Source organism: Alosa pseudoharengus, unplaced genomic scaffold, assembly GCF_046254945.1.
Source record: "Alosa pseudoharengus isolate Yale_2024_CS ecotype anadromous, Long Island Sound unplaced genomic scaffold, YU_APseudo_1.1 YU_APseudo_1.1_scf_15, whole genome shotgun sequence".
Classification (NCBI taxonomy): domain Eukaryota; kingdom Metazoa; phylum Chordata; class Actinopteri; order Clupeiformes; family Clupeidae; genus Alosa; species Alosa pseudoharengus.
Genome location: NW_027468620.1, coordinates 14,229,272 through 14,255,168, shown reverse-complemented (window position 1 = coordinate 14,255,168; position 25,897 = coordinate 14,229,272). Strand labels below are relative to the sequence as shown.

The following is a 25,897-nucleotide window of genomic DNA, read 5'->3' as shown; positions in this document are numbered from 1 at the left end:
TTTTTTTCAAGTAATTTGAATATTGTATTCGAAAGGGGAGGCAAAGGAAATACACTTGGTGGAGTATTATATTTTTTAAAGTCACTTAATTGTTCTAAAAAGCTTTTCAAACATGTCAATGACGTCACTCATTAGCACAATGCTAGCGTGTTATGGGCAACAACGACCCAAACTGTAAGAAATCAAAAGGACATAAGTACTCGTTCATTCAACTTTTGACCTATAACCCATGTTGAAGTTATATAAACTACAATAAAATCTGAGATTTGTCAACGACAATCAGGTGAAAGAGACAAATTTAGCCGTCTAGCTCCATTGACTCCTCCATTCATTCTGCACTCATGGCGATCGCCCCCATTGGAAATCTAGTGGAACTGCAACCAAAATTCGGTACAATGGGACTTAAAGGTGCGATTTGTAGGATTGTTAACGAACGTTCTGTAGGCCAAAATCAAAACACTGGTGAACGTTCTCAAGACTACCAGACGCGAGCCTCTTCTGGGTTGCCAGATGTAATGAAGACTTAGCTAACGTTAGTTGACCTGCAGCTGCTTTAACGTTTCTCCAACCATGACCCAGCTACACATTACGGAAACAGTGAAAACAAAAAATACCTCTCTAACCAACACATATTTAGCTTAAGTTAGCGATGCAGATGAAGTTTAGCATAGGCTACCTGTTGTGGAGAAATATGGCCAGCTCTGCGTCAGACTTGATATTCTTAGTTTGACGAAGACGTTACCATCTCAGGAAGCTCCTCCAATGTCCACTTAATTTGTTTCTTGTTTTAATTTTGGAAATTTGCCTGCCTCTTGTAGGCGTTCATGACTACAACTGACAGCTGTTGACAGTTGGCCTTTGCTAATTTGGCAACCCAAATAGGAGGTCGCGCTAGCCCATTATTAATACGCTATTCTAGAATTAATCGTTCAAAACAGAAACGAAAATTCCAAGAGATTCCGCCCCGTAAATAATTTTTTTCCATGGGTTTTACGGGGTTTCACGGGTTAGAGTAATGTTGTCAAATAAGCCATTACTTCAATTCATCGTGTTTCCTCACTCTCTGACAACATATGGTGATCATTTTTGGAATGGTTACAGTTTATTTTCCATTATTTCCTACATACTGGACCTTTAAAGGTGCGATTTGTAGGATTGTTAACGAATGTTCTGTAGGCCAAAATCAAAACACTGGTGAACCGTTCTCAAGACTACCAGATGCGAGCCTCTTCTGGGTTGCCAGATGTAATGAAGACTTAGCTAACGTTAGTTGACCTGCAGCTGCTTTACGTTTCTCCAACCATGACCCAGCTACACATTACGGAAACAGTGAAAACAAAAAATACCTCTCTAACCAACGTAACATATTTAGCTGAAGTTAGCAATGCAGAAGAAGTTTAGCATAGGCTACCTGTTGTGGAGAAATATGGCCAGCTCTGCGTCAGACTTGATATTCTTCGTTTGACGAAGACGTCACCATCTCAGGAAGCTCCTCCGATGTCCACTTCATTTGTTTCTTGTTTTAATTTTGGAAATTTGCCTGCCTCTTGTAGGCGTTCATGACTACAACTGACAGCTGTTGACAGTTGGCCTTTGCTAATTTGGCAACCCAAATAGGAGGACGCCTAGCCCATTATTAATACGCAAAACATAAACGAAAATTCCAAGAGATTCCGCCCCGTAACTGATTTTTTTTCATGGGTTTTACGGGGTTTCACGGGTTAGAGTAATGTTGTCAAATAAGCCATTACTTCAATTCATCGTGTTTCCTCACTCTCTGACAACATTTGGTGATCATTTTTGGAATGGTTACAGTTTATTTTCCATTATTTCCTACATACTGGACCTTTAATACGGAGTGGCAAGGCTCTCCGTAGACGGGCTCTGGTGATATAATAGGAGCAAAAAGATTTGTATGTGTGCACGTCGAGCGAATCGATCGAGAAAACAAGTGGCCGGATCTGGATCGCGCTCAGACTACCATTGCCTGCTCATAAGGTAGGCCTAAGTAACATGATAATAATATGAAGAAAGCAGGGCCGTAGTCACCATAGACATTGAGGGGGACGTGTCCCCCCCCAATATTCAAATATGACAAAAATGTCCCCCCCAATATTCGGACATAGAAAAATAAAGAAAGAATAAAGCGCTATAGGCTACTAGGCCTACAGGAAACCAACACATATCTGAAATGTAATCAAATGTAAATAACGCACAAATTAGTGACCTATGGTTCCAGAGTAGCCTACACCCCTGAGTGGTTTGTCTTGGTGATTTTCCGTTTTTCGTTAGTGGCGTGCGCTATGAAAAGCTTCCATTTACTGCACCCTACTGCGGTGAGGTAGGGCTGTCAACAATATCGCAAAAGCTACCGGAACAATTTTCACAAAACTTCTTGGAAAGGTGTAGCACAGGCTAAGGAAATCCCATACATGTTTGGAGCCGATCAGACTGAAAGGGAACATTTTCCATATTGTAGCCTATTCTCGCAATGATAGCGAAAGTGAAACGTTTTATTTTAAATGATGAATTTGTGCAAGCCTGTGTCATTTCTTTCACGTCTTTCAACATCAATAATGCATTCATATGCTAGTAGTAATGCCAGATATTACCGTGTATAGGCCTCTTAGAAATGATTGTTGCATCTTGCATATTATTTAGATGTACACTCAATCGCGCATCCATGCAGGCAAAACGTGATCAAATGTGGCGACGTTTACAATACGTGATAGTTAATGTGAATCGCGGACAGGAATTTGCACCTCCATTCACCAATTAAAGGCTGTAGTAGGCCTAGTGTTTCTACATGTTGGCACAAAACGTAATTTCTGTCAGAAGCCAGTCTATAATGCATACAGGGGTAACATGAGGTGAGTCAGACAGAAGAGGGGCCTGTCTTAGTAGTCTATTCCTGAATCCTGTCCCTTTCAAACTACGTTAAAATTGTGTGATTAGCCGCCAGCATAATAAAATCTAAATTAAAAGACAAAATCTTATTAGGCTCCAAACCTATGAGTCTAAGCCTTAGTTTAAAAAAATCTTCAGGTGTAAGTAATAAGTCAAAGAACCACATTCTGTGAAATATAGAGGTTATCAAAATATACTCTAGTTTGTAATATCTTTTAAAGTATACATTTTGAACACAAATGGAGTCACAGGTCCATGGATGGACCAGTGAAGTTGCTTCTTCTCCACCCTTCTCTTTTCACAAAACTCACGGGGGGGGGTCCCTCAGACCCCACCACAGATTTGGTCCCCCCCAATGTTGACATCATGACTACGGCCTTGGAAGAAAGTTATCTTGTTTGTTGGTTTACATTATCATGACAGCTATGTTTAGCTTAGTTTACCTGCTTGCTAAATCCTCCAGTGCCAGATCAAGCTAGCTATCGCTAGATAAATAACTAGTTTTAGTTCAGAAATATGACACTGCCCGTCCAAAATCGTTAGGACACACAATCTGACACAATCGTTCTGCAATTTTCAAACAGCTGATTTGTATCTTGCAGGAAGACTATTGGATAGTGCTAGGCAAGTTAGCAATTGTTTGCTGTGCAGACATTATGAATAATAATTATACTTAATTATCAATGCAGACTGCATGGTGCTTGATTAATACACCTGTGGAAAGGGACCTGCTGAAACCCATGAATAGGCTACTGCACATTACAGACATGTGTAACAAAAGTAATAGCTTTATTGAATGTAGATCATGTAGATTAAGGGGCAGCCGTGGCCTACTGGTTAGTGCTTCGGACTTGTAACCGGAGGGTTGCCGGTTCGAACCCCAACCAGTAGGCACTGCTGAAGTGCCCTTGAGCAAGGCACCTAACCCCTCACTGCTCCCCAAGCACAGCAGTCGTTGCAGGCAGCTCACTGTGCCGGGATTAGTGTGTGTTCACTGTGTGCAGAGACCAAATTTCCTTCACGGGATCAAAAGAGTATACTTATACTTATATATAGTGCAGATTGAACGCAAACCATCTTTAATACACTAAGCAACAGTTTAGACTGATAGAAACACTGCAAAGAGGGGCAATTCAGCCGAGTAATCCTTGTGATAGTAATGGTAATTGCAGTAGTCTGGATTTATGACCTGAGATTCTAGGTATACTGTCCTGTAGTACCATGGCTAATCAACGGGGGGTGGCGATAAGCTCGTATCGGCGGGGTATGTTCCCAAAGCTGCTGAACTCGGGCTTTATGTCAATGCTGGATGGTCCTCCAGGGGTGCTGAGGTGGAACTGCTGCACTATGGACACCAGGAAGAGCAGAAGCTCCATCCTCGCCAATGACTCACCCACACACGCCCGCTTACCTGAGAAATACACACACACACACAGACACACACACACACAAACACACACACACACATATTGCATATTGTTGTGTTTTCCTGTTGTTATCCTTTTATAGCCTATATTTATATATTTGAATAAAATCATCTGTCAAGTAAACTCAGCAGTTAGCCAACCGCCTTGTGTGTAAACCACATGACAGTATTTTCTGTAAAATAAAAACGCACCTGTGTATTAACTGTGGTGCCCATATATTCAAATAAAATAGAAATTCAAATTGTGCTTCAATCAGAAAGAAAAATGAAAAGAAATGCATTCCCATGTATAACCCATCACTGTGTATTAACCTCATATACATTTTGATGAATCAATCAATGTAAATAGCAGGACATTATGGTACTGTGCAGATTTGTAACTCATTATTCTGTATGTAAATAGCTTCCCATGCTGCCTTAATGTGACACTATTGTTAGTGTGTTACGGTAGCAATAACCGCTAACTGTTTTACGAGTGCAGGTGTATTCATTAACCTACATGCCGACTCATCAAACAGTGCCACACCAACATACCCATATTTTCATTTTCACTGTTGGTACTTGCAAGAATCACAAGATTGTGCTTAATGCTTAACTCATGTGAGGCAATTTCTGCTCTGTTTTCACACTGAGATTAAGGGCAGAGTGAGTGTCTAGAATAGACTACAAATTAAGATTTGTGAAGCTTTTCAATATAGCAAGCAAAGAAATATTTTTATAGCCAAAGATATATCTACCGTTAATGTTACCTAGCCTACATTTGCCAATATAATGCCTAACAAAGTTAGAATGAAGTATGTCTTTACAGACTTCTTTCATAAACAGCAAACAAACCAAACTCTCCACACCTGCCGAGAAGGCAAAAAAGGCGGGGTTCTTCTTGAAGTTGCCATTTTTGTCCAGGAAGTGGTCAGGGTTGAAGGTCCAGGCGTTCTCCCATTGGTCCTCATCCCGGAGCACAGAGTGCAGCATGGGGATGATCACAGTGTCCTGCAAGGGGTCAGGGATCAGGAAGTATAACAGTAAGTTTTATCTCCACAGCTGTCTGTACTTAGGCTTTTATCACTTTTCTCACATACGCTGTAATCTCATTAGCATTTTTTCATTAGTATTTTACAGATGTGTCGCTAAAGAAGAGCCAAATAAGTATATATACTCTTTTGATCCCGTGAGGGAAATTTGTAGCCTAGAAATCTAGACGCGACCCTAGCGGCAGCCAGGGCTAGTCTAGCAACTCTCCGTTGGCTTGTGAGCTCCAGATATCGAAACTTCTCCGGGCCAATTACATTAATACACAGGATTAGATGTTAAAATCCCTTGTGCCAAAATCCAAGGTAAAAACACATTCAGAAGCCCCTGCTCAAGTTTAACTTTAAAAAGCACACTACCCACAAATCCGCCAACAAATGGTCACAAGCACAATGCAAATGGCCTATCCAACAGCAGTAGCCTATATAGTATGCGGCATGTCATTGGGGTTATCAAGTGGGCACCCTCATTCACCGATGTTTCGTTAAGTTAGGCCCACGACACCTCATGAAGGCTTAACAGTGAAACCAGCGTCCTGGAGACACTCCCCTCCATGCTGCCACCATATTACCACATTGAAATATCCAATACTCAAAATACTCTTAACCAGCCCAGGCATGGTCTAAGTTGGCTAGGTCGGTCCGTCCCGTTGATGTGGACTGAACCATAAACCATAAAGAACCTTAGCCAAGTACCATCACCCTAGGCACAGCCCATCACAAACACAAAACAAATTAGCCAGTTAGCTTAGCCCATTATCTTAGGCCCCATCCCAAACACAAAACAAATTAGCCAGCAGTTAGCTTACGCCCCATGCTGCCCCATATTACCACAACAAGCATCCAAATACCCTTAACCAACCTAGGCATGGTCTAAGTTGGCTAGGTCGGTCCGTCCCGTTGATGTGGACTGAACCATAAACCATAAAGAACCTTAGCCAAGTACCATCAACCTAGGCACAGTCCATCACAAACACAAAACAAATGAGCCAGTTAGCTTACCTTAGCTTGCGCCCCAGGAAGGGTAACTTCTCCTTACCCACCACCAAAACAAATGAGCCAGTTAGCTTACCTTAGCTTGCGCCCCAGGAAGGGTAACTTCTCCTTACCCACGACCAAAACAAATGAGCCAGTTAGCTTACCTTAGCTTGCGCCCCAGGAAGGGTAACTTCTCCTTACCCACAACCATTCGCTTGCCCGTTCTGCTGCTAAGGACATGTTACTAACCACCTGCCTTAGACTTCGACCACAAATGCCCAATTCAGACAGCAAGCCAATAGCAGATCTGGCCACAAACCCACGTGCACCGATTTCAATAGGCCTTAATCGTGCACTCCAACCTCGCTTAGCTGCCTCCTCTGCTATTTCAGTATATTTAGCTCTCTTCAGCTCATTGGCCACTTCCACTCTGTCTTCCCAAGGAACAGTGAGTTCAATGAAGTAAACTATCTTCTCTGAATCCGACCATAGAATTACGTCAGGACGTAGCTTAGTACTCACTATATGTGGAGGTACCGCCATCTGCTGGCCAAGATCAACCTTCATTTCCCAACCCGCCCCATTTTTCAACTGGCCGGTTTTACACCTGGCCTTCGCGGAACAAGGTTTATCCCCCTGACGTACAAAGTTAATTTGCCTTACCCCTTTACTAGCTGCTAATGAATTGACTTCTCTTCTTTTATCCTCTATTGCCGCTGCCACACATTTCAATACCTGGTTATGACGCCACGTATACCGCCCCTGGGTGAGACTTACCTTGCATCCTGATAGGATATGGTGGAGACTGCCCACACACGAGCAAAGTATGCATTTATCATCCTCACCAAACCATTGACTTAAATTCTTGGGAGATGGGAGCACATCATATGTAGCACCTAACATAAATCTGATCTTACCAGCTTCCATGCCCCATAGATCTTTCCATTTAATCTGTCTTTTTTCCACCCCTTCCCAGTTCACCCACTGCCCTTGTTTTGCCTGCGACACTGCCTTAGTACATCTTACAGCCTCCTCCTGTCTATGCATTTCCTCCACTACCATTTTCCTCTTTTCTCCTGCAGAAGCCTTACTCCACAAGGGTTTACTTGCACCAACCCCTAGACCCCCCCGCCCGTGCTGCACATGGCCCATTATATCTCTATGCTTCAATGCTGATTGAGCTTGCTTAACTGCCTGCTCTGGGTTCCACTTCCTCCCTGCATTAACTGAGGGTGCAACTTTCCTCACCACTGGGTCCTTGGACTGAGTAAGAGTCAATTCCAATCTAGCCTTAGCACACTTAAATTCCTCTGTCAGACTAGATATTGGCAACTCTACAATACCCTTCCCATACAAGGCTACACTGCTTAAGCAGCGTGGGACTCCGAGCCATTTTCTGACAAAGGAGTTGATCATTTTTTCCAACCTCTCTACCTTTGACAGAGGAACTTCATAAACTGTCAATGGCCACATTAGCCGAGGCAACAAACCAAACTGCAAACACCACAGCTTGAGCTTACCTGGCAGCCCCGACTTGTCAATTTTTGCAATACCTTGCCTAGTGACCTGTCTCAAGTCTTCAACCTGTGATTTATCACTAAGGCTTGCATCATACCACCTTCCCAGGCTCTTCACTGGTTTCTCCAGAACTGTGGGAATCACCTCCTTATTTATAGCAAACTTCTTATCTGTTACCTTCCCTTTAATAATTGAGAGACTCCTAGACTTACTTGGTTTCACCTTCATTCTGGCCCATTGCAGATTACTATTTAACTTACCCAGCAACCTGTTGGTGCATGGAACGGTTGTCGTCAAGGTTGTCATGTCGTCCATGAAAGCCCGAATCGGGGGGAGGCGTAGCCCTCCCTGCAACTTCTCCCCGCCCACTACCCATTTTGAGGCCCTAATAATGACCTCCATTGCCATTGTAAAAGCAAGTGGGGAGATGGTACATCCGGCCATGATTCCTATCTCAAGTTGTTGCCAACCTGTGGTGTAATCAGCTGTAGTAAAACATAATTGAATATCCAGAAAGTATGCTTTTACTAGGCTTTTAATGCTACCTGGGATTCTGAAATAATCAAAGGCCTCCCACAACAGACTATGCGGCACAGACCCAAAAGCATTAGCCAAATCCAAGAACACAACGTGCAGGTCTCTCTTCTGACGCTTTGCTAATTGAATTTGGTGCCAAATCATGCTGGTATGCTCTAAGCACCCGGAGAAGCCAGGAATTCCAGCTTTTTGCACCGTGGTATCAATTAGTTTATTCCTTTCAAGGTAATTTGTCAGTCTCCGTGCCACCACACTAAAGAAAACCTTCCCTTCAACATTCAGTAGACTAATTGGCCTAAATTGATTAATCTCCACTGCGTCCTTTTCTTTGGGAATAAATATTCCCCCAGCCCTCCGCCAAGCCTTGGGAATACTCTGCTTTTTCCAAACTATCTTCATTAATTGCCATAAAAATCTTAAAACATCTGGTGCACTCTTATACAACCGGTAGGGCACTCCATTAGGTCCCGGGGCTGAAGAGGCCCTTGCACGTTTTATTACTTCTTGCACCTCTTTCCACCTTGGTGGACTATCGTCGCATTGGCTACTTAGTTCACCAATAGGTGGGATATCAGCAGGAAGTACCATCTCCCTGAACCTCTCCCTATCTTTGTGCACTCCCTCTAAATACTCCTCAAGCTTCTGCTTAGGTTCCAAAAGACTACCACTCTTCTGCATTACGAATAAAGACTTAACAAACTTAAATGGGTCTTTATAGAATGCTAGTCGGGCTCGTGATTTCTTCTTCCTATTTTTCCTAATATTTTCAGCTCTTCTTAGCACTACTAACCGCTCCCTCACATCTGCCTGTAGACAGTCAATACCTTCCTTCTCATCATCTGTAGCTTTTCTCCACTGCTTCTTAAGCTGCCTCCTCTCCTTGATAAGTTTATCTATCTCCTGCTGGCGCCTAGATTTAACTACCTCATGTAGCCGTTTTGTCCTTCTCTCAATAGTCCCAAATCTTTCCTTACCATAGCTATAAATAATGTCTCCCATTTTCTCTAACTTGCTTTCAGCCGTCCCCTTGAGCTGACCCAGGATACTGACCAAATCACTATTAACATCTTCCCACATTCTACATTCTGCTGCGCCTGGCCATCTAACCCCAGGCCTATGACCATTAATCTTCTCCCTCCTTGGCTGACTGGCCTCTCTCTCTGCCTCAGTGCTAGAACTTACCTCAACAACAGGGGTACTGATGTCTTGCGAACTGTGGGTTTCTTCCTGTCGCTGGACTTCAACCGACTGACTTGATGCACTTCTTAAGAAATAGCTATCAATGCGGGGACCCTGTGTTCCCTCTACCAAGCACTTCTTTTTCCCTTGATGAATTTTCAGGCCCTTTAGACTTGTAACCTTCTGCCAACCACACACACACACATCTGCAGCTTTTTCTCAGTTTTCTCTGAACTAGTGGCTTCCACAAACATGTTTTCCTTACTCGTAATCAAATTCGTTCCAGGGTCAGTAACCATGTCTATCACAAGTGAGTCATCCTCCGCCCCTGCTCTCGCTGACTCTAGGGGTATTTTTTCATTATGTCGTACTGTAGCTTAGTAGGGTGCAGCCCATAGCTTAGTGAAGCCTGGGCTACTGCCACAATGAGCTGCTAACCCATTGTAGCCCCGGCGGGGTCTATTCCCTCCTGTTCATGAAATCGTGTATAGAGTCGTTAGGTGGGCTTAACATAATGATTGATGGCAGAGTTGCAACGGTTTGGCTTGAATTCCCTGCTACTTGAAAACAAATAAGATGGATGTTGCTGTTGCCGAACAGTGTGACACGAGTTAAGCTTTTATTAAGTTGGCAAACGTTTATACTAGCCAACTAGCTCCGCTGGTGGGAAACGCATGGGACTCATAGCGCTGCCGCTGTCCTATTGCGTGCAGAGGGAATTTGAAAGACAACTGATTATCCCGCCCCTCGGACTGAGCACTGCGAACGGTGAGTGTCCAGACCCTACATGTTAATGTGGGTCTGGCTCATCAGGCTAGGAAATTTGGTCTCTGCATTTATCCCAATCAGTGAATTAGTGAAACACACTCAGCACACAGTGAGGTGAAGCACACACTAATCCCGATGCAGTGAGCTGCCTGCTAGAGCAGTGAGGGGTTAGGTGCCTTGCTCAAGGGCAGACATGTTTTGTTTAATCAGCCGTGTGAGCACTTTACTCTGCCAGTGACAATTATGACACATTACGCCATTAATCAGTCTGATTGATCAGCTGATCAAACAGTCTATCACTAGTGTAATCAACCACTAGATAGATACTATTATCCAATTCTTATGCTACATTTGACACATCTGTGGTTAGTGAACACACACACACACACACACTAGGAGCAGTGACCACACAGTGAGTAGTACACACAAACACCAAGATCAGTGGACAGCCATTGCTGCTGCAGAGTAGTTGAGGATTCAGGGGCCACGTATGTGTGGAAATGGAACAGCGCTGTTTCTGTAAACCACACACACGTTTCCTACCGGTCGCGGTCGAGGATCGAACCGGCTGCCCTTCCGTCTGATTCACTAACCAGTAGGCAACGGCTGCCCACTCGATACAACAGTCAGTTGTTACTGAACATCAAGCAATCGCAAAGATCCCGTTACAAAGTAAACCTGTTCTGGAGCCAAACCTGGGTTGTCACACAGGCGTGTTGGCTGTGTAGTACAGTGGCAGAGAGCAGAGCAAGAGGTGTTCCACTGACATGTGGAGTGGACAGACCTTGGGGATGGTATAGCCTCTGAAAGAGATGTCCTTAGTGGCATAGTGGGGGAGATTGAGGGGCACGATGTCCAGGTAGCGCTGGGCCTCATGAATGACAGCATCAGTGTAGGGGAGGGACTTCCTGTCTTCCATTTGTGGAATGCGATGTGCGCCAATCACTGTCTCAATCTCATTATGCATGTGCTCTAGAAATCAGACAGACAACATAAATTGTTTAAAGTGTTATAGGTATGCATAATTGTTTATAAAGTACTCATAATGTATCTTGGAAACTGACATAAGTCTGTATAACTGTTAGTATATGAACATGCCTGCACTTCTAAAGCATTATGATATTCTAGTACAGTGTTTCCTCTATGTTGATTTGGTAGTGGCGGCCCCCCACGGTTTAATTTTCTTCCCCCACGGTATCAGAAATGGGGCAGACGTACAATAGTCGCAGTTGCCTTTCAAAATTCATTGTGCAGACCTGTTGTAGATTCTCCAAATATACAGCTCAATCACAACTGAAAATAATGCCTCATTGTGTGTGAATAGAGGTGAATACATATAATTGTTTGTGTTGCAGCGAAGTGTCAGTTGTCAGTTCCGTGGGACGTGGGGGGGGTGGGGGGGTTCGGACAGGCCTGCCCCCACTGCTTAAAAAAATCCTAGAGGAAACACTGTAGTAGTGTGTGTGTGTGTGTGTGTGTGTGTGTATTCGAGCCCTACCCTGTATCTCTGGATGTTTGATAAGAAGCATGATAGCATATCTCATGGTTGTGCTGGTGGTCTCTGTGCCAGCAAAGAAAAGGTTCAGGACAGTGGAGACTAGATTATCATAGAAGAACTCTGTGGTGGGAAGGTCTCTCTCCTAAGACAGTAAAAAGACACATATGATAAGTGAGAATGATTGGACGTGGTTAGCTTGCAGCAGGCTATACACCATGTCTATCTGCTCTGCACACTTTGTAAAGTTTGATTATGCATGTTGTTGTAGGCTATCTCTCATTGAATGTCAGACATGTAACTGAAGTCCATGCCAGAGATGAATGATTAGCAGGGTACTTGATAGAACGTAAAGTTCAAAAGCAACATGAGCAAAATGTCTCAAATACAGCCTATGCATTGCTGAAGTGAACTGACTGAATTCACTTCTCAAAATTTTGGATTTGGCAACAAGGTCACTCAATATCCCACTGATCCTATATGGAAAATGTATATTAGTATAATGTTTTTCATATACTGTCTGTCAGCATGTTCACACAAATCATTTTGGCCACTTTCATGCAGAAATAGAAAAATGTATGTTTAATTTTTGATCAACCATGCATGTTAAAGGGTATCATGGCATTGTAATATGAAATGTATTGAATTATATTGAAATGTTTTGAAAAGTATGATTACTACATGATTTTTGTAGACCTTTTTCATATGGGTTTACTCAGCTAGCCCACTATAAATCATATCAGTTGTCTCCTGCCTACCTGCTCAATTCTGATGAGGAAACAGTCGATGAAGTCTCGAGGGTTGTCTGGGTCCAGAGTCTCCTTGTGCTGGTGGATCTTCCCTATTACAAACTCCCTAAGTTTGTCAATGCGTTGGAAGAATTTTTGGTGGGGGCCGGGTGCGTAAGTCATCAGACGGGGGAAGATGTTGTACAGCTGTGGGGAAGAAGGGTTGTAGCCTGGATCAGGAGAAACATATTCCAACACTAGGAACACATGAGTGGACAAGTAATCCTTTTGGAGCAAAGTGAACATGCGCCCACACAGATTTTCTTTTTAATATGTGGATCTTTTAAGTTTTAAAAGAATCCATTCTTGTCTTTTCATAGCCATACTTAATATTTAATAATAAGCAAAGTTATTTCACTGTTCAATCCCTACCAATTTGCCTACCGTCAGAACAGGAGAACACAGAGGATGCCATCTCTATGGCACTTCACTCTGCCCTGTCCCACCTTGACAATAGCAACACCTACTAAACTAATCACCAAACTCCGAACTCAGTGAACTGGCCATCAATACCTCCCTCTGTAATTGGACAGTTTGGTATGGCAACTGCTCTGCCTACGACCGAAAAGCACTGCAGTGGGTGGTGAAAACTGTCCAACGCATCACCAGTTCCTCACTCCCCTCCATCGAGGCCATCCAGGGCAAGCGATGCTTGCGCACAGCATCATCAGAGACTCACCCCAACCACAGAGTGTTCACCCCACTCCCCTTTGGGAGGCGTTATAGATCTCTCCGCACCCGAACCAGCAGGTTTAGAAAAAGCTTCTGTCCTGCGGCTGTCACTCTACTGAACTCTAGCGCTGCATCCCAGTGACAACCAACCAACTACGCCCCCATTTATTTACAGATGTACATACTGTAATTACACATATACATAGTAATATCCCACTGCTCTTCATACTATTTATCCTGCACATACACTTATTCTTACTACTCTTATAATGTTACTGTGTCATGAATTATGTGACTGTTGTTCCTTTTTTGGCCATGTGAGGTCCTCAGTGTTTTTGTTTGATGCCTGTCACATGTTCAGATCACATGTTCTCATTATTGATTTGTTAGTTTCACCTGAGCCTTGTTAAGTTGCCTATTTAAACCCCCTGTTGTTTTGAGTTCTTTGCTCAGTCTTGAGTTGACACTGGTGCAGTCCTGTAGACTAGCCGTTCCGTGAGTTTTTCTCAGAGTGTTTCCCTGTGATTGTTTGCTTGTAACTGACCTTACCTGCCTGTTTTCTGGATTACGAGTTTGCCTGCTACTTTTGGATTGTTCACTGTTTTCTGACTGTTTTGGATTGGACCTTGCCTGGATTGTGACCTTGGATTTTGCCTGTTCCCTGTTTGGATACCTTTGCCCTGCTTTTCAAGTAAAAACCTTGAACTGAGTTAACGTGTGTCTCTGCATTCTGAGTCTCAACACACCACCTTGTGGCACCGAGGTAGGGCTCCCGCCTGCTATGCGGGAGACCCGGGTTCGATTCCCAGACGAACCTTACAGCAAGACTGAGCCATGGACGTAGACTCAGCAGAGACCCAGCAGGCACAGCCGAAGCCGCAGACACCGCCTCCCCGTCCTTCGACCATGGAGCAGATGTATGCAGCGGTGGTCAGTCATGATGCTACGGTGCTTCGTCACGAGGAGCGACTACGGGCTCATGACAGTTCCGTTAGCCGCCATGAACAACTTCTCCACCAGATCCAAGGGACATTGACCACATTAGTCAATCGTTCTCCTCCAGCTCCACCGGTTCCAGTCCAGCCTGCCTGCGAGCCTCGTCTGCCTACTCCCGAGAGATTTGACGGTGACCCAAGAGACTGCAGGGGGTTCCTGACCCAGTGCTCGCTTACCTTCGAGCTCCAGTCCTCCACCTTCCCTACTGATCGTGCCAGGATTGCTTACATCATCACCCTTCTGACAGGGAAGGCCCGAGCTTGGGCTACTGCCATTTGGGAGCAGCAAGGTCCTTCCTGTAACTTCCTGTTACTGCTGAGATGCGGCGAGTATTCGACCATCCAGTTGGAGGGAGAGAGGCTGCCAACCGGTTGTTCCAGCTGCGTCAGGGCAACTCTAGTGTGGCTGAGTATGCTGTGCACTTCCGCACTTTGGCGGTAGAGAGCAGGTGGAATATGGAAGCACTCATCGCCGCTTTCCATCACGGCCTGTCTAATGGCATTAAGGATGAACTGGCTACAAAGGATCCGGCCACAGATCTCGATTCCCTGATCGACCAGACTATTCGGCTTGACAACCGAATGCGAGAGAGGAGACGTGAACGACAACCAGAGCTTCAATCCACCCACAGAGCCAGTGCCCCAGCCTCGAGTCCACTGCAGGGGTTCCAAGAGTTCCAGAACGTGTCCCCTTGTCCAGAGGAACCAATGCAGCTAGGAGGCACCCGACTTTCCCAAGCCGAACGAAACCGCAGGATGAGGGAGAGATGCTGTCTCTACTGTGGGAAGCCGGATCACTTTCGCTCATCTTGTCCTGAGCTTTCGGGAAAAGTGCAGTCCCGTCCAGGAGGGGGAGTACTGTGACGGGAGCAACTCTTACTCCCACAACTTCTACCACGTGCCTGCGGATTCCAGTCAAGATTTCCTGGGGACATCAACATCACCACACCCTGCAGGCTCTCGTGGACTCCGGCGCTGCTGGAAACTTCATGGATTCCTCCCTAGCTAGTGACCTTCGTCTCCCTGTAACCAACCTGGACCACCATCTCACTGTGACTGCCCTTGATGGAAGACCCTTGGGAAAAGGTACCGTTGATCTTATTACTACTCCTCTTCTCTTGTCAGTGGGCGAAAGACATCATGAGAGGGTCCAGTTCAATCTCATCCAGTCTCCTGAGTTCCCTGTTGTGCTTGGTTTTCCCTGGTTGTCTCACCATAGTCCCCATATCAACTGGTCTTCAGGGACTGTGGTTGAGTGGGGCCCTAATTGCCAAGCTACCTGTCTTCTCTCCAGAGTCTCCCCCTGTGCTCCTAAGTCTCTTGGTCCTCTCGAGTTGTCCCGAGTCCCTTCCGAGTACCATGACCTGCGTGAGGTTTTCAATAAGAAGAGGGCCACATCACTGCCACCTCACAGACCTTACGATTGTGCGATTGATCTCCTTCCAGGGGCCTTTCCTCCACGTGGTAGAATCTTCTCCCTCACATCCGCTGAGACCAAAGCCATGGAGGAATATATCACAACCTCCATAGAAGCTGGAATCATTCGTCCATCATCTTCTCCCGCGGGGGCTGGATTCTTTTTTGTTGGTAAAAAGGATGGCGGTCTCCGACCCTGCATCGATTACCGTGGGCTAAACAAGGTGACTGTGAAGAATCGTTATCCTTTACCACTAATGTCTTCAGCCTTTGAGTTGCTTCAGGGGGCAACAGTTTTCACCAAGCTTGACCTTCGCAATGCCTATCATTTGGTTCGGATCCGAGACGGGGATGAGTGGAAGACAGCTTTTAACACGCCAACAGGACATTATGAGTACTTGGTCATGCCCTTTGGGTTAACCAATGCTCCAGCTGTCTTCCAGGCACTCATCAACGACGTCCTGAGGGATATGTTGAACAGATCCGTCTTCGTTTATTTGGATGACATCCTCATATTCTCCAAGTCCCTACATGAGCATGTACATCATGTCAGACTCGTTCTTCAGCGTCTTCTGGACAACCACCTTTTTGTGAAGCCGGAGAAGTGTGAATTTCATGTTTCCGAGGTGTCCTTTTTGGGGTTCATCCTGTCCAAGGGAAATCTTTGTATGGACCCCAAGAAGACTCTAGCAGTACGTGAATGGTCTCCACCCACCTCGGTCAAGGAGGTCCAGCGCTTTCTTGGGTTTGCTAATTTCTACAGGAAATTCATTAGAGGATTCAGTTCAGTGGTTGCACCACTGACCAACCTAACCAAGAAGCGATCGGGTCCTTTTGTCTGGTCTCCAGAGGCTGAGCGGGCCTTTCAAGCTCTGAAGGTGAGGTTTACTTCAGCTCCAATACTTACCTTGCCTGACCCTTGTCTTCCTTTTGTTGTTGAAGTAGATGCTTCGGATGTGGCAGTGGGTGCGGTCCTCTCCCAGCGTCTTGCAGATGGCAAACTCCACCCTTGCGCCTTCCTCTCCTCTCGTCTCTCTCCTGCTGAAAGGAATTATGATGTGGGTGATAGAGAGCTTCTGGCAATCAAGATGGCCTTAGGAGAGTGGCGGCATTGGCTTGAGGGGGCACAGCATCCTTTCCTGGTTTGGACGGACCATAAGAATTTGGAATATGTGCAAAAGGCCAGGCGTCTCAATCCTCGGCAGGCAAGGTGGGCCCTTTTCTTCAATCGTTTTGATTTTGTGCTCTCTTATCGTCCTGGTTCTAAGAACCAGAAGCCAGATGCTCTGTCCAGACTCTTTCAGAACACTGACCATGACGACACCCCGGCGACAATCCTTCCGGATTCCAAGATTGTGGCTCCTGTGCAATGGGGAATTGAGACGGTGGTGCGACGAGCCCAGAGGATGGAGCCGGGTCCTGGTAATGGTCCTTCGGGACAACTTTTTGTTCCAACCTCTGTGCGCACACAAGTTCTACAATGGGGACATTCCTCCCAGTTGACTAACCATCCAGGCACAGGCAGGACATTGGAGTTTTTGAAAAGGCGGTTCTGGTGGCCCAGGATGAGTACTGACGTTAAGTCCTTTGTTGCTGCCTGTCCTGTTTGTGCCCGAAACAAGAGCCCCCACACCCGCCCCCATGGCCTGCTTCACCCCCTGCCCATACCCAAACGGCCCTGGTCCCACATCTCCATGGACTTCATTACGGGTCTTCCCCCCTCCCAGGGTCACACGGTCATTTTAGTTGTTGTGGACCGTTTTTCCAAGGCCTGCCGTTTTATTCCCTTGCCCAAACTGCCCTCCGCTCAAGAGACTGCTGAGCTTGTGTGCCAGCAGGTTTTCAGAACGTTTGGCCTTCCTCTGGACATAGTCTCGGATCGTGGGCCTCAGTTCACATCTCGGTTTTGGAGAGCCTTTTGTAAACTGATTGGGGCTGATGTCAGTCTCTCCTCTGGCTTTCATCCAGAGTCTAATGGTCAGACAGAGAGGCTCAACCAGGACCTCGAGACCACCCTCCGATGCCTGGCCTCCACCAACCCTTCTTCTTGGAGCAGGTATGTCATTTGGGCGGAATACGCTCATAACACCCTGTGTTGCTCTTCTACAGGTCTCTCGCCCTTTGAGTGCCAGTTTGGGTTTTGGCCTCCACTGTTTCCGGACCAGGAGGCAGATGTTGGGGTTCCTTCAGCCCAGAACTTCGTCCGGCGGTGCAGACGTGTCTGGCGTAAGGTCCGGTCGGCTCTTCGAAGGTCTGCGAGCCAATACCAGCTTCAGTCCAACCGCCGTCGCAGGCCTGCTCCACCACTACGCCCTGGGCAGAGAGTCTGGCTGTCGACACGAGATCTTCCTCTGCGGGTGGAGTCCCGCAAGCTGGCGCCTCGGTTTGTGGGACCCTTCAAGATCTTGAGGAGGATTAATCCTGTCTCCTATCGTCTTCAACTTCCCCGGGCCATGCGGATTAACCCTACGTTCCACGTCTCCCGTCTTCGGCCTGTTGTCACCAGCCCGCTGGCGCCTGCGACAAGACCACCACCGCCCCCTAGACTCATCGATGGTGAGCCGGTGTTCGCGATTAACCGCCTCTTGGATTCCCGTCGAGTTCAACGGGGTCTTCAATATCTGGTGGATTGGGAGGGGTATGGCCCAGAAGAACGATCCTGGGTCCCTGCTCGAGATATTCTGGACCCAGACCTCATCAAAGACTTCCATCGGAACCATCCTGATCGCCCCAGAAGGAACGTCAGGAGACGTTCGTAGGGAGGGGGGGTCCTGTCATGAATTATGTGACTGTTGTTCCTTTTTTGGCCATGTGAGGTCCTCAGTGTTTTTGTTTGATGCCTGTCACATGTTCAGATCACATGTTCTCATTATTGATTTGTTAGTTTCACCTGAGCCTTGTTAAGTTGCCTATTTAAACCCCCTGTTGTTTTGAGTTCTTTGCTCAGTCTTGAGTTGACACTGGTGCAGTCCTGTAGACTAGCCGTTCCGTGAGTTTTTCTCAGAGTGTTTCCCTGTGATTGTTTGCTTGTAACTGACCTTACCTGCCTGTTTTCTGGATTACGAGTTTGCCTGCTACTTTTGGATTGTTCACTGTTTTCTGACTGTTTTGGATTGGACCTTGCCTGGATTGTGACCTTGGATTTTGCCTGTTCCCTGTTTGGATACCTTTGCCCTGCTTTTCAAGTAAAAACCTTGAACTGAGTTAACGTGTGTCTCTGCATTCTGAGTCTCAACACACCACCTTGTGGCAGCGAGGTAGGGCTCCCGCCTGCTATGCGGGAGACCCGGGTTCGATTCCCAGACGAACCTTACATACTGTTTCTGCAATACAATGGTGCTCTTACCACACTGCACATAGCTGTACATACTGTACATATCTGTCTATATGGTTCATACTGAATATCCATATTTATTCAATTTTTTTATATAATATATTCTGTTAATACACTGCATATTTCTATATTATTCTTACTACTGTTGTAATGGTACTGCCACTACATTGTTGTTCATAGATTGTGAATATTACATAGCCATATTTATTCTGCTTTTATAAGGTAAATGCTAATACACTGCACACATTTATATTTAATTTATATTACTCTAAACCACCTTCTATAAACCAACTGTATACTACTGTTTACACTGCACTATAGTTCTTGTCTTTTCTTGTCTATGCACCACCTGTCTATAATTTGTATATCGCATTACACTTTTCTGCTTTTTTGCACTTCTGGTTAGACTGCAGTTGTCTTTGTACTTGTACTCTGTACAATGACAATAAAGTTGAATCTAATCTAATCTAATCTAGTTATAAGAGTTGTTTTAGTTTGTGTCATTTTTCTACCTGTCCCCATGGTGTGCTTCCGAAGCGAAACACATCTGAGATAATCTCCAGCAGACTCAGAAAGTTAGTGTCATCATAGCTGAAGCGTTGTCCAAACACCAGAGCACAAATCACGTTAGACACGGCACGACTCAGGAAGAACGTGGGGTCAAAAGGGGCCGCTGAAGGAGAGAGAGAGAGAGAGAGAGAGATCTAGAGAATGTATGGTGGCCCTGTATATGAAATTGCTTGGTTTTGTCCCTACTTAATCAAATGCACATGTTTGTTTGCCACACACATACACACACACAGACTCACACTTGGTTTCTCTCAGGCTCTCCAGCAGGTGTCTGCTCTCCTCCTGAATCCACTGCTCCATCTTCTTGCGGCCCATCCCAAAGTCTCTGAGCGTGCTCAGTGTGAAGCGTCTCAGCTGACGCCAGCGCTCACCATTACTGATGGCCAGGCCTGACGAAGAAAATCAACAGACTGCATAGATTTGATGGCCTGATCATAAACAGCCAGAACGGCAATCAATAACCACAAGATCACTTTTAGTAGACAACCAGAAATTTTGATTTTATGATCTTACCGTATCCCTTGACGACCCGGTTCAAGAACGGAAGTGGTGCCCTTCCTGTGAAGTCATCAGCCTGGTCCACTAGGGCCTCCTTCACTGTCTGGTACCCACTGAGGGTCACTATCCGCACAGGCCCAAGGTTCACAGTCATGACCGGCCCATACTGCTTACTCCACTGAGAAAGAAAAAAACAGAATCAGGGGAGTTTCATCATTTGGAGTCCCTCTGTAAATACCCATGGTCTGGTCTCCTGTACAGCTATAAAACCTTGTCCTAAATTATTTTTCACCTTAATATAACCTTTATGGAGCCAATTTGATGGTAAATGAACTTTAATAAGTGAATCATTTACCTAGCACAGCTATACAGCAACGGCCTTGTGAGAATCGTGAAACATTACCTTGTCAGTAAATATAGCTCTTTGGAGATAGTTTTTGCCTGTTGTTATTCCTTCACCTCCACAAAAAATGTAATTCTCTTTTCCTAATCCATGCCTAATTCTGCCTAACCCATGCCATGTATGGCAAACCAGCCCTTATTGTTTACGGTCCTTTTGGACCACTCGCGATGAAAGAACAAGTATGGTTACACTTTACTTGACAGTGTTGACATAAGAGTGACATGACACTGTCATGAACATGTCATAAACAAGTCATAAACGTTTATGACATGTCACTTCTGTTATTAAGTGACATTCGGTTTTTGTCATAACAAGTTAGGGTTAGGGTTAGGTTTAGAGTTATGGTTAGGGTTGGGGTTAGAAGTTAGGATTAGGGTTAGGATTAGGTTTCATGTGTCATGACAGTGTCATGTCACTCTTATGTCGATACTGTCAAGTACCAACTTTCTAAAACCACAAGCAGGGTCACATTCTTTTCATGCACATACTTGCACAGCTATGATTGGATAACTTTGCAGACAAACCCAAAGTGCTACTTTGCTCACCTTCATGAAGGTCTTGAATGGTGCTCTCTTGTCCACTTGGGGCAGGTTTCCCAGCAGGGGTAGTCCAGTGGGGCCTGGGGGCAGTGGAAGCCCCCGTGTCCCCCTCCTCCAGGCCAGCAGCAGCAGGACCATCGCCAGACCAGCCAGCAGCAGCATGCTGAACTCAGACTCAGACATGACACACACACCTTTCCTCTATCTGTTTGTACTAGCTTCACGTTCTGGTTACTCCCCGTGTCCTCTGTCTGCTGTTATTTCTCTCTCTCTCTCTCTCTTTCTCAATCTCTCTCTCCCTTTTCTCTGTTTCTGTATCCCAATAACTATATGTCCTTTTCTTTTTACCACAATGTTTGGTTTCTCTCTGTCTGTCTCTCTGTCTGTCTGCCTGTTTGTTTCTGTCTGTGACTTGTTTTTGCTCTTACTGAGTCTTCTCCACAGAATTCGTATGGAGGGTGTTGCATTCATGCATTCGTATGGAGGGGGCATTATTTACTGAACAGGCATTGGATAGAGGGGAGTCATGTGACCAGTTTAACCTGGAGAACTACCCTTATCTTGTCTGAGAAAAGCTGACACATTGTACGTGGCATGCGCTACGCTCACCGCTAGGTTGCTCTTGGTTGAGGTAATGGCCCAAATATTTGTGTTGTGGTTGCTGCCGGGCTCAACGCAAAATACCTATGATTTGCAGCGCGCTGAGGTCAAAGTTCAACATGGTTCAACTTTGACCGCGGCATGCGCAAGAGCGGCTAATCAATGCAAAATGCTGCTTGCACTGCGCTTTGGTCAACGCAGCGGCAGGCCAGTTCTTGCACAGCTCTTGCGCGTACAATGTGACTCCCACCCCCCCTTCAGGTTCCTGTAGCTGTTGTCCCCATGGCTCTGCAGGGGTTGTGCAATGCAGGAGACAATATAACTCAGCCTAATAAACTCAGTCTAAAGAGTTGGGTTCTTAAATCTATGATGACAAATGGTCCACAAATGTACTATAGCCTCTCAATTATTTTCATAGGGGTCTGCTTTTCCAGTTTTTCCTTTTCTGACAGGGCTAAATAGCTGCTTGGGTATGTAAGAGGTCTACAAAGTTACAACACCCACAGGCTTCAGCCAGAGAAAGCAACACTCAAACAAACCAATTCTTTGAAATTACTCATGGTGAAATTGGGCGTAAAAGGGCCTTTTTTAACTCAATTAATATTTCATGAGTAGAGCTACTTATCAGGTTGCCTGACATTACCCGATAATAGATATTGACATGGCAGATTAATTATGTGATACAAAAAACATCCAAACCTCAAGTTTGAGTCATATTCATCAGGGCTCGGAACAATCCAGCATCATATTTGTACTGTACTGGCACATTTCAAACCATGACTGCCACTCAACATTTAGGTTTTCAGACCAGGAACAGAAGTGATAACAGGCTGAGGTCAAGACCAGAGAGGGCAGTCAGTGGCAGGCAAACAATCCAGAGAGCAGGCAAAACTCAGAGTCAGGAAACAGGCCAGTAATCCCACGCAGATCCCAATAGAACAGACAGGCAAATACTCCAGTTTCTCATGACTAGATTCACAAAATATGGTGAGTGTGCGACACAGAAACAACTGCGACGAACTCACAAACTAAACTGAAAAGGGCAGGGTGATTGGGTACAAACAAGAGCACAATGAGAAACAGGTGAGCACAGACACATATAGATATTATGCCGCACTGGGCCAAAGTCCTTTTAGTCAGGTCCCTCTACTCAGTGGCCATATTGCAATGCATTTTGGGCATTTATCAGGCATCTATTTTGGGCCGAACTGCATGTGCGCAAAGCTTTACAACACCAATCTCGCTTCAGCTGCGAGATCACAACACATGATTGGCACAATATATTCATAACATTCCACATGATTGGACATATGGACATATGGAATATGTATTCACATACATATTCACATACTCGCTTAGTTAAAGTCGATGGCTTAAAGTTTAATCCAGACTGCAAATCGTTTCGTGACCCCTCCAAAATTTGGCGACTGCCTTGGGGGTCCCGACCCCCAGTTTAAGAACCGCTGAGCTAGTGCATAGAACTCAAGGGACAATTTGGTACCTAGCTTTCTAATGTATATGGAAGGAGCTACAATTACAGGAAGTGTAACAGGACAGGTGAGGGCGGGATCAAAACAACAACAGAGCCACACAGCAAAATAAACAAAGCAAATGAAAATAGTATAAAAATAGAAAAAATAGAAATTCAAGCCAGAACCCTAACAAATTCATTAGACAGAGTGCAGAGTGTTTCTCTGTGGAGAACCAAACTCACGGCCTTAGTTTTCTTAGCCCCCTTTGGTTTACCAGTCAAGCTACAGGAATAATCGTCCTCACTCAGCCTCAGTCTATGATAGAGCTGCCTCTGATGACTGTTGACTGTACTGTGTCACAATTTCCTGGATGCAGTGGGGGGGGGGCTCTGACTCGCATTACTTTCATGAGTGCCTTCCAAAGCAAATCAGAGCTGAACCCTCACCTGAATGAGCGGAGTGGTAAACATTCATGAGCACCTGGGCCAAGTTTACCTTCTGTCACTGTTGTTCCTCTGAACTCTGTGTAGATATTGTACGTTCTAACCCTTGAACACACAGGAAGGTGTCACAACCTCTGGACACAGTAAGATAGCAAAAAGAGAGAGAGAGAGAGAGAGAGAGAGAGAGAGATGGTGACAGAGAGGGATAGATAGATAGATAGATTAGATAGATAGATGGTCAGTAGTTTATTCAGTATCTTTTTTTCTACCACCAGTCTAACTCCATGCCAACCAGAGAGCCAGTCCGCCTGATCAGCTTGTGTAGCCTGCTTTGACCTCTTTTGTAGAGGTGCTCGGTGTTACTTGTCCAGTCTAGTTTGTCATCCAGCTGCAGCCAAAGGTACTTGTAGGTGCCCACTACCTTTCACCCCTTTAGTTTTTGTAGTGTTGAGCTGCAGGTGGTTCGAATGGCACCAGGCAACAAAATCTCTCAACAGACTCCTGTACTCCTCCTTCTGGTCACCCTTGATGCACCCAACGTTGACTATGTCATTACCAAACTTCTGAGTATAGCATAGTTTGAAGATGTAACTGAAGTCCACCATGTATAGACAATTCATAGCACCACTTACTTTAGAGAACATCTCATCTCATAGCACCACTTACAACAATTCTTGCTGATCCTAGCACTTACCACCCGTCTTGAACTGACACTCAACTGTTTAAAAACAGCACTCACTGATGCACTTATATACCTGAACCGTGGCACCGAGGATGAAGACATTTTTATGGTATGTTGGTCTCAAGGGCCCACATCAACCTAGCCCATAATCACTCATTTGTGATTTGCACCCTCCCGGTAAAAAATGAAAATGCAATATCATTCTTAATCGCCCCTCTCTTCAGTTAAGATGTTCAGAACTGCACCAAATTTTATGTGTATGATTAACCTGACATTCTCTGGGGGTATGCCAAGTTTCGCAGAATTTCATCCATGGGGGGGTCTAAAAAAATTAAGTTATGTGTACATTTAGTGACTGTACACTCATTGGCCTGTAGATGATGGTGCACACATATACGCACACACACACACACACACAGGTACACACATACCATCAGTATCGGCAATTACAACGGCCGATACATAATTACAAATTCAGTATGATTAAAGGAAAACCAAATATTCATCAGAATAATTTGCAGCATTTCCAGTATTGGCGTCAAGTAGTCGTTTGTCCACCAGATGGCGCATCGTTGCAGTGAGACGTAATTTTGTTGGAAGTTAATCTAAAGTGGGTTGGAAAGACACTACGCTTCCTTCAAGGACAAGACTGTAGTTTACCGCAGAGAACGTCTAATAAGTGTAGGATGATTTCTGCATGACATGTAATTCCCATTTCTTCTTGAAGCCGAAATAAATCTGCGAATGTTTATCAGACATGCTTGGTTTTTACTGCATGTAGGCTACGTTAAAGGAACCATATGTAAGATTGTGGCCAAAACTGGTATTGCAATCACTTTGAAATTACTGTAGAGTGGTGTATCCCTTCCCCCTCCCCCCTGACTCAAGGTTGCCAACCCAGATGCCGAAACACTACTGACTTTGTGATTAGTAGATAGGTAGAGGGTGGCGCATCAGGCCAAAACACAACATGACATGACAAAACACAACATCAACATCAGTTGAGGGCTGCAACTTTACTTTTTAAATGACAATATCCTGGCCGGACTACTGTTGTCAGTGATATAAGTATTTGAAATGAACATGATTTCTTAATGTCTAGTGACATATCAAATACATTTCTTACATACGGTTCCTTTAATCTTAAATTATATCAATAGCCTAGAGTAGGTAAAATAATGTTACCGTTAGCATTGGTTGAGTGATAGAGGCCAATTTGATTATTGATGTATTTGTAGAAAACCATAAATGCGGTTATAGGCTACCAAGAAAATTGATAACAGCACTAATTGCATCTTTCGACTGTCATCTCATGCTTAGGCCTATAACCATAACCTAGGCTACTAACAGGAGCTTAGTGAGTTAGCCACAACACGTTCGCTACGTGATGGTTTTCTAATGGAAAATATAGGCTACCTGAAAGATAACCTGATGATGCATCCTAAACACCGGGCTGGGACATTTAGCTCAAAGTCTCAAAAAGCATCTGAGTCAACGTTCATTCCCAAACACCCATATAGGCTACTTAAATCCTCTATTTTCAAAGGTGATTCAAGTAAGGAAGAGCATGGCTCAAAGTAAAGTAACTAGGACTGAAACTACATAAATTCGTCAAAGAGAATAATTTGTGTCAACTCGCCGCAATGTAG

The 25,897-nt window shown here is 45.0% G+C and overlaps 1 protein-coding gene across 1 annotated transcript; it reads right to left on the bottom strand.

Moving 5' to 3' along the window:
* Nucleotides 1–3,677: 3,677 nt before the first annotated feature.
* LOC143124252 (cytochrome P450 2G1-like) lies at nucleotides 3,678–21,482 on the bottom strand. Its single transcript, XM_076285665.1, has 9 exons — nucleotides 21,058–21,482; nucleotides 20,125–20,287; nucleotides 19,851–20,000; nucleotides 19,554–19,714; nucleotides 12,595–12,771; nucleotides 11,840–11,981; nucleotides 11,126–11,313; nucleotides 5,182–5,323; nucleotides 3,678–4,318 (listed from the first exon to the last, which is right to left on the bottom strand). The coding sequence occupies exons 1-9, from the start codon at nucleotides 21,232–21,234 to the stop codon at nucleotides 4,137–4,139; spliced, it is 1,482 nt and encodes a 493-aa protein (XP_076141780.1). The 5' UTR covers nucleotides 21,235–21,482; the 3' UTR covers nucleotides 3,678–4,136.
* Between the last annotated feature and the right edge of the window lie 4,415 nt (nucleotides 21,483–25,897).

Bases quoted from the DNA above. Each gene is read 5' to 3' on its own strand.
- LOC143124252 (XM_076285665.1), bottom strand. From the start codon at position 21,234: ATGTCTGAGTCTGAGTTCAGCATGCTGCTGCTGGCTGGTCTGGCGATG. The intron at 20,001-20,124 runs GTAAGATCATAA...TTTCTTCGTCAG, and splicing joins CCGGGTCGTCAAGGGATACG to GCCTGGCCATCAGTAATGGT. The intron at 12,772-19,553 runs GTAGAAAAATGA...TCTTCCCCACAG, and splicing joins GAAGCACACCATGGGGACAG to CTGTACAACATCTTCCCCCG.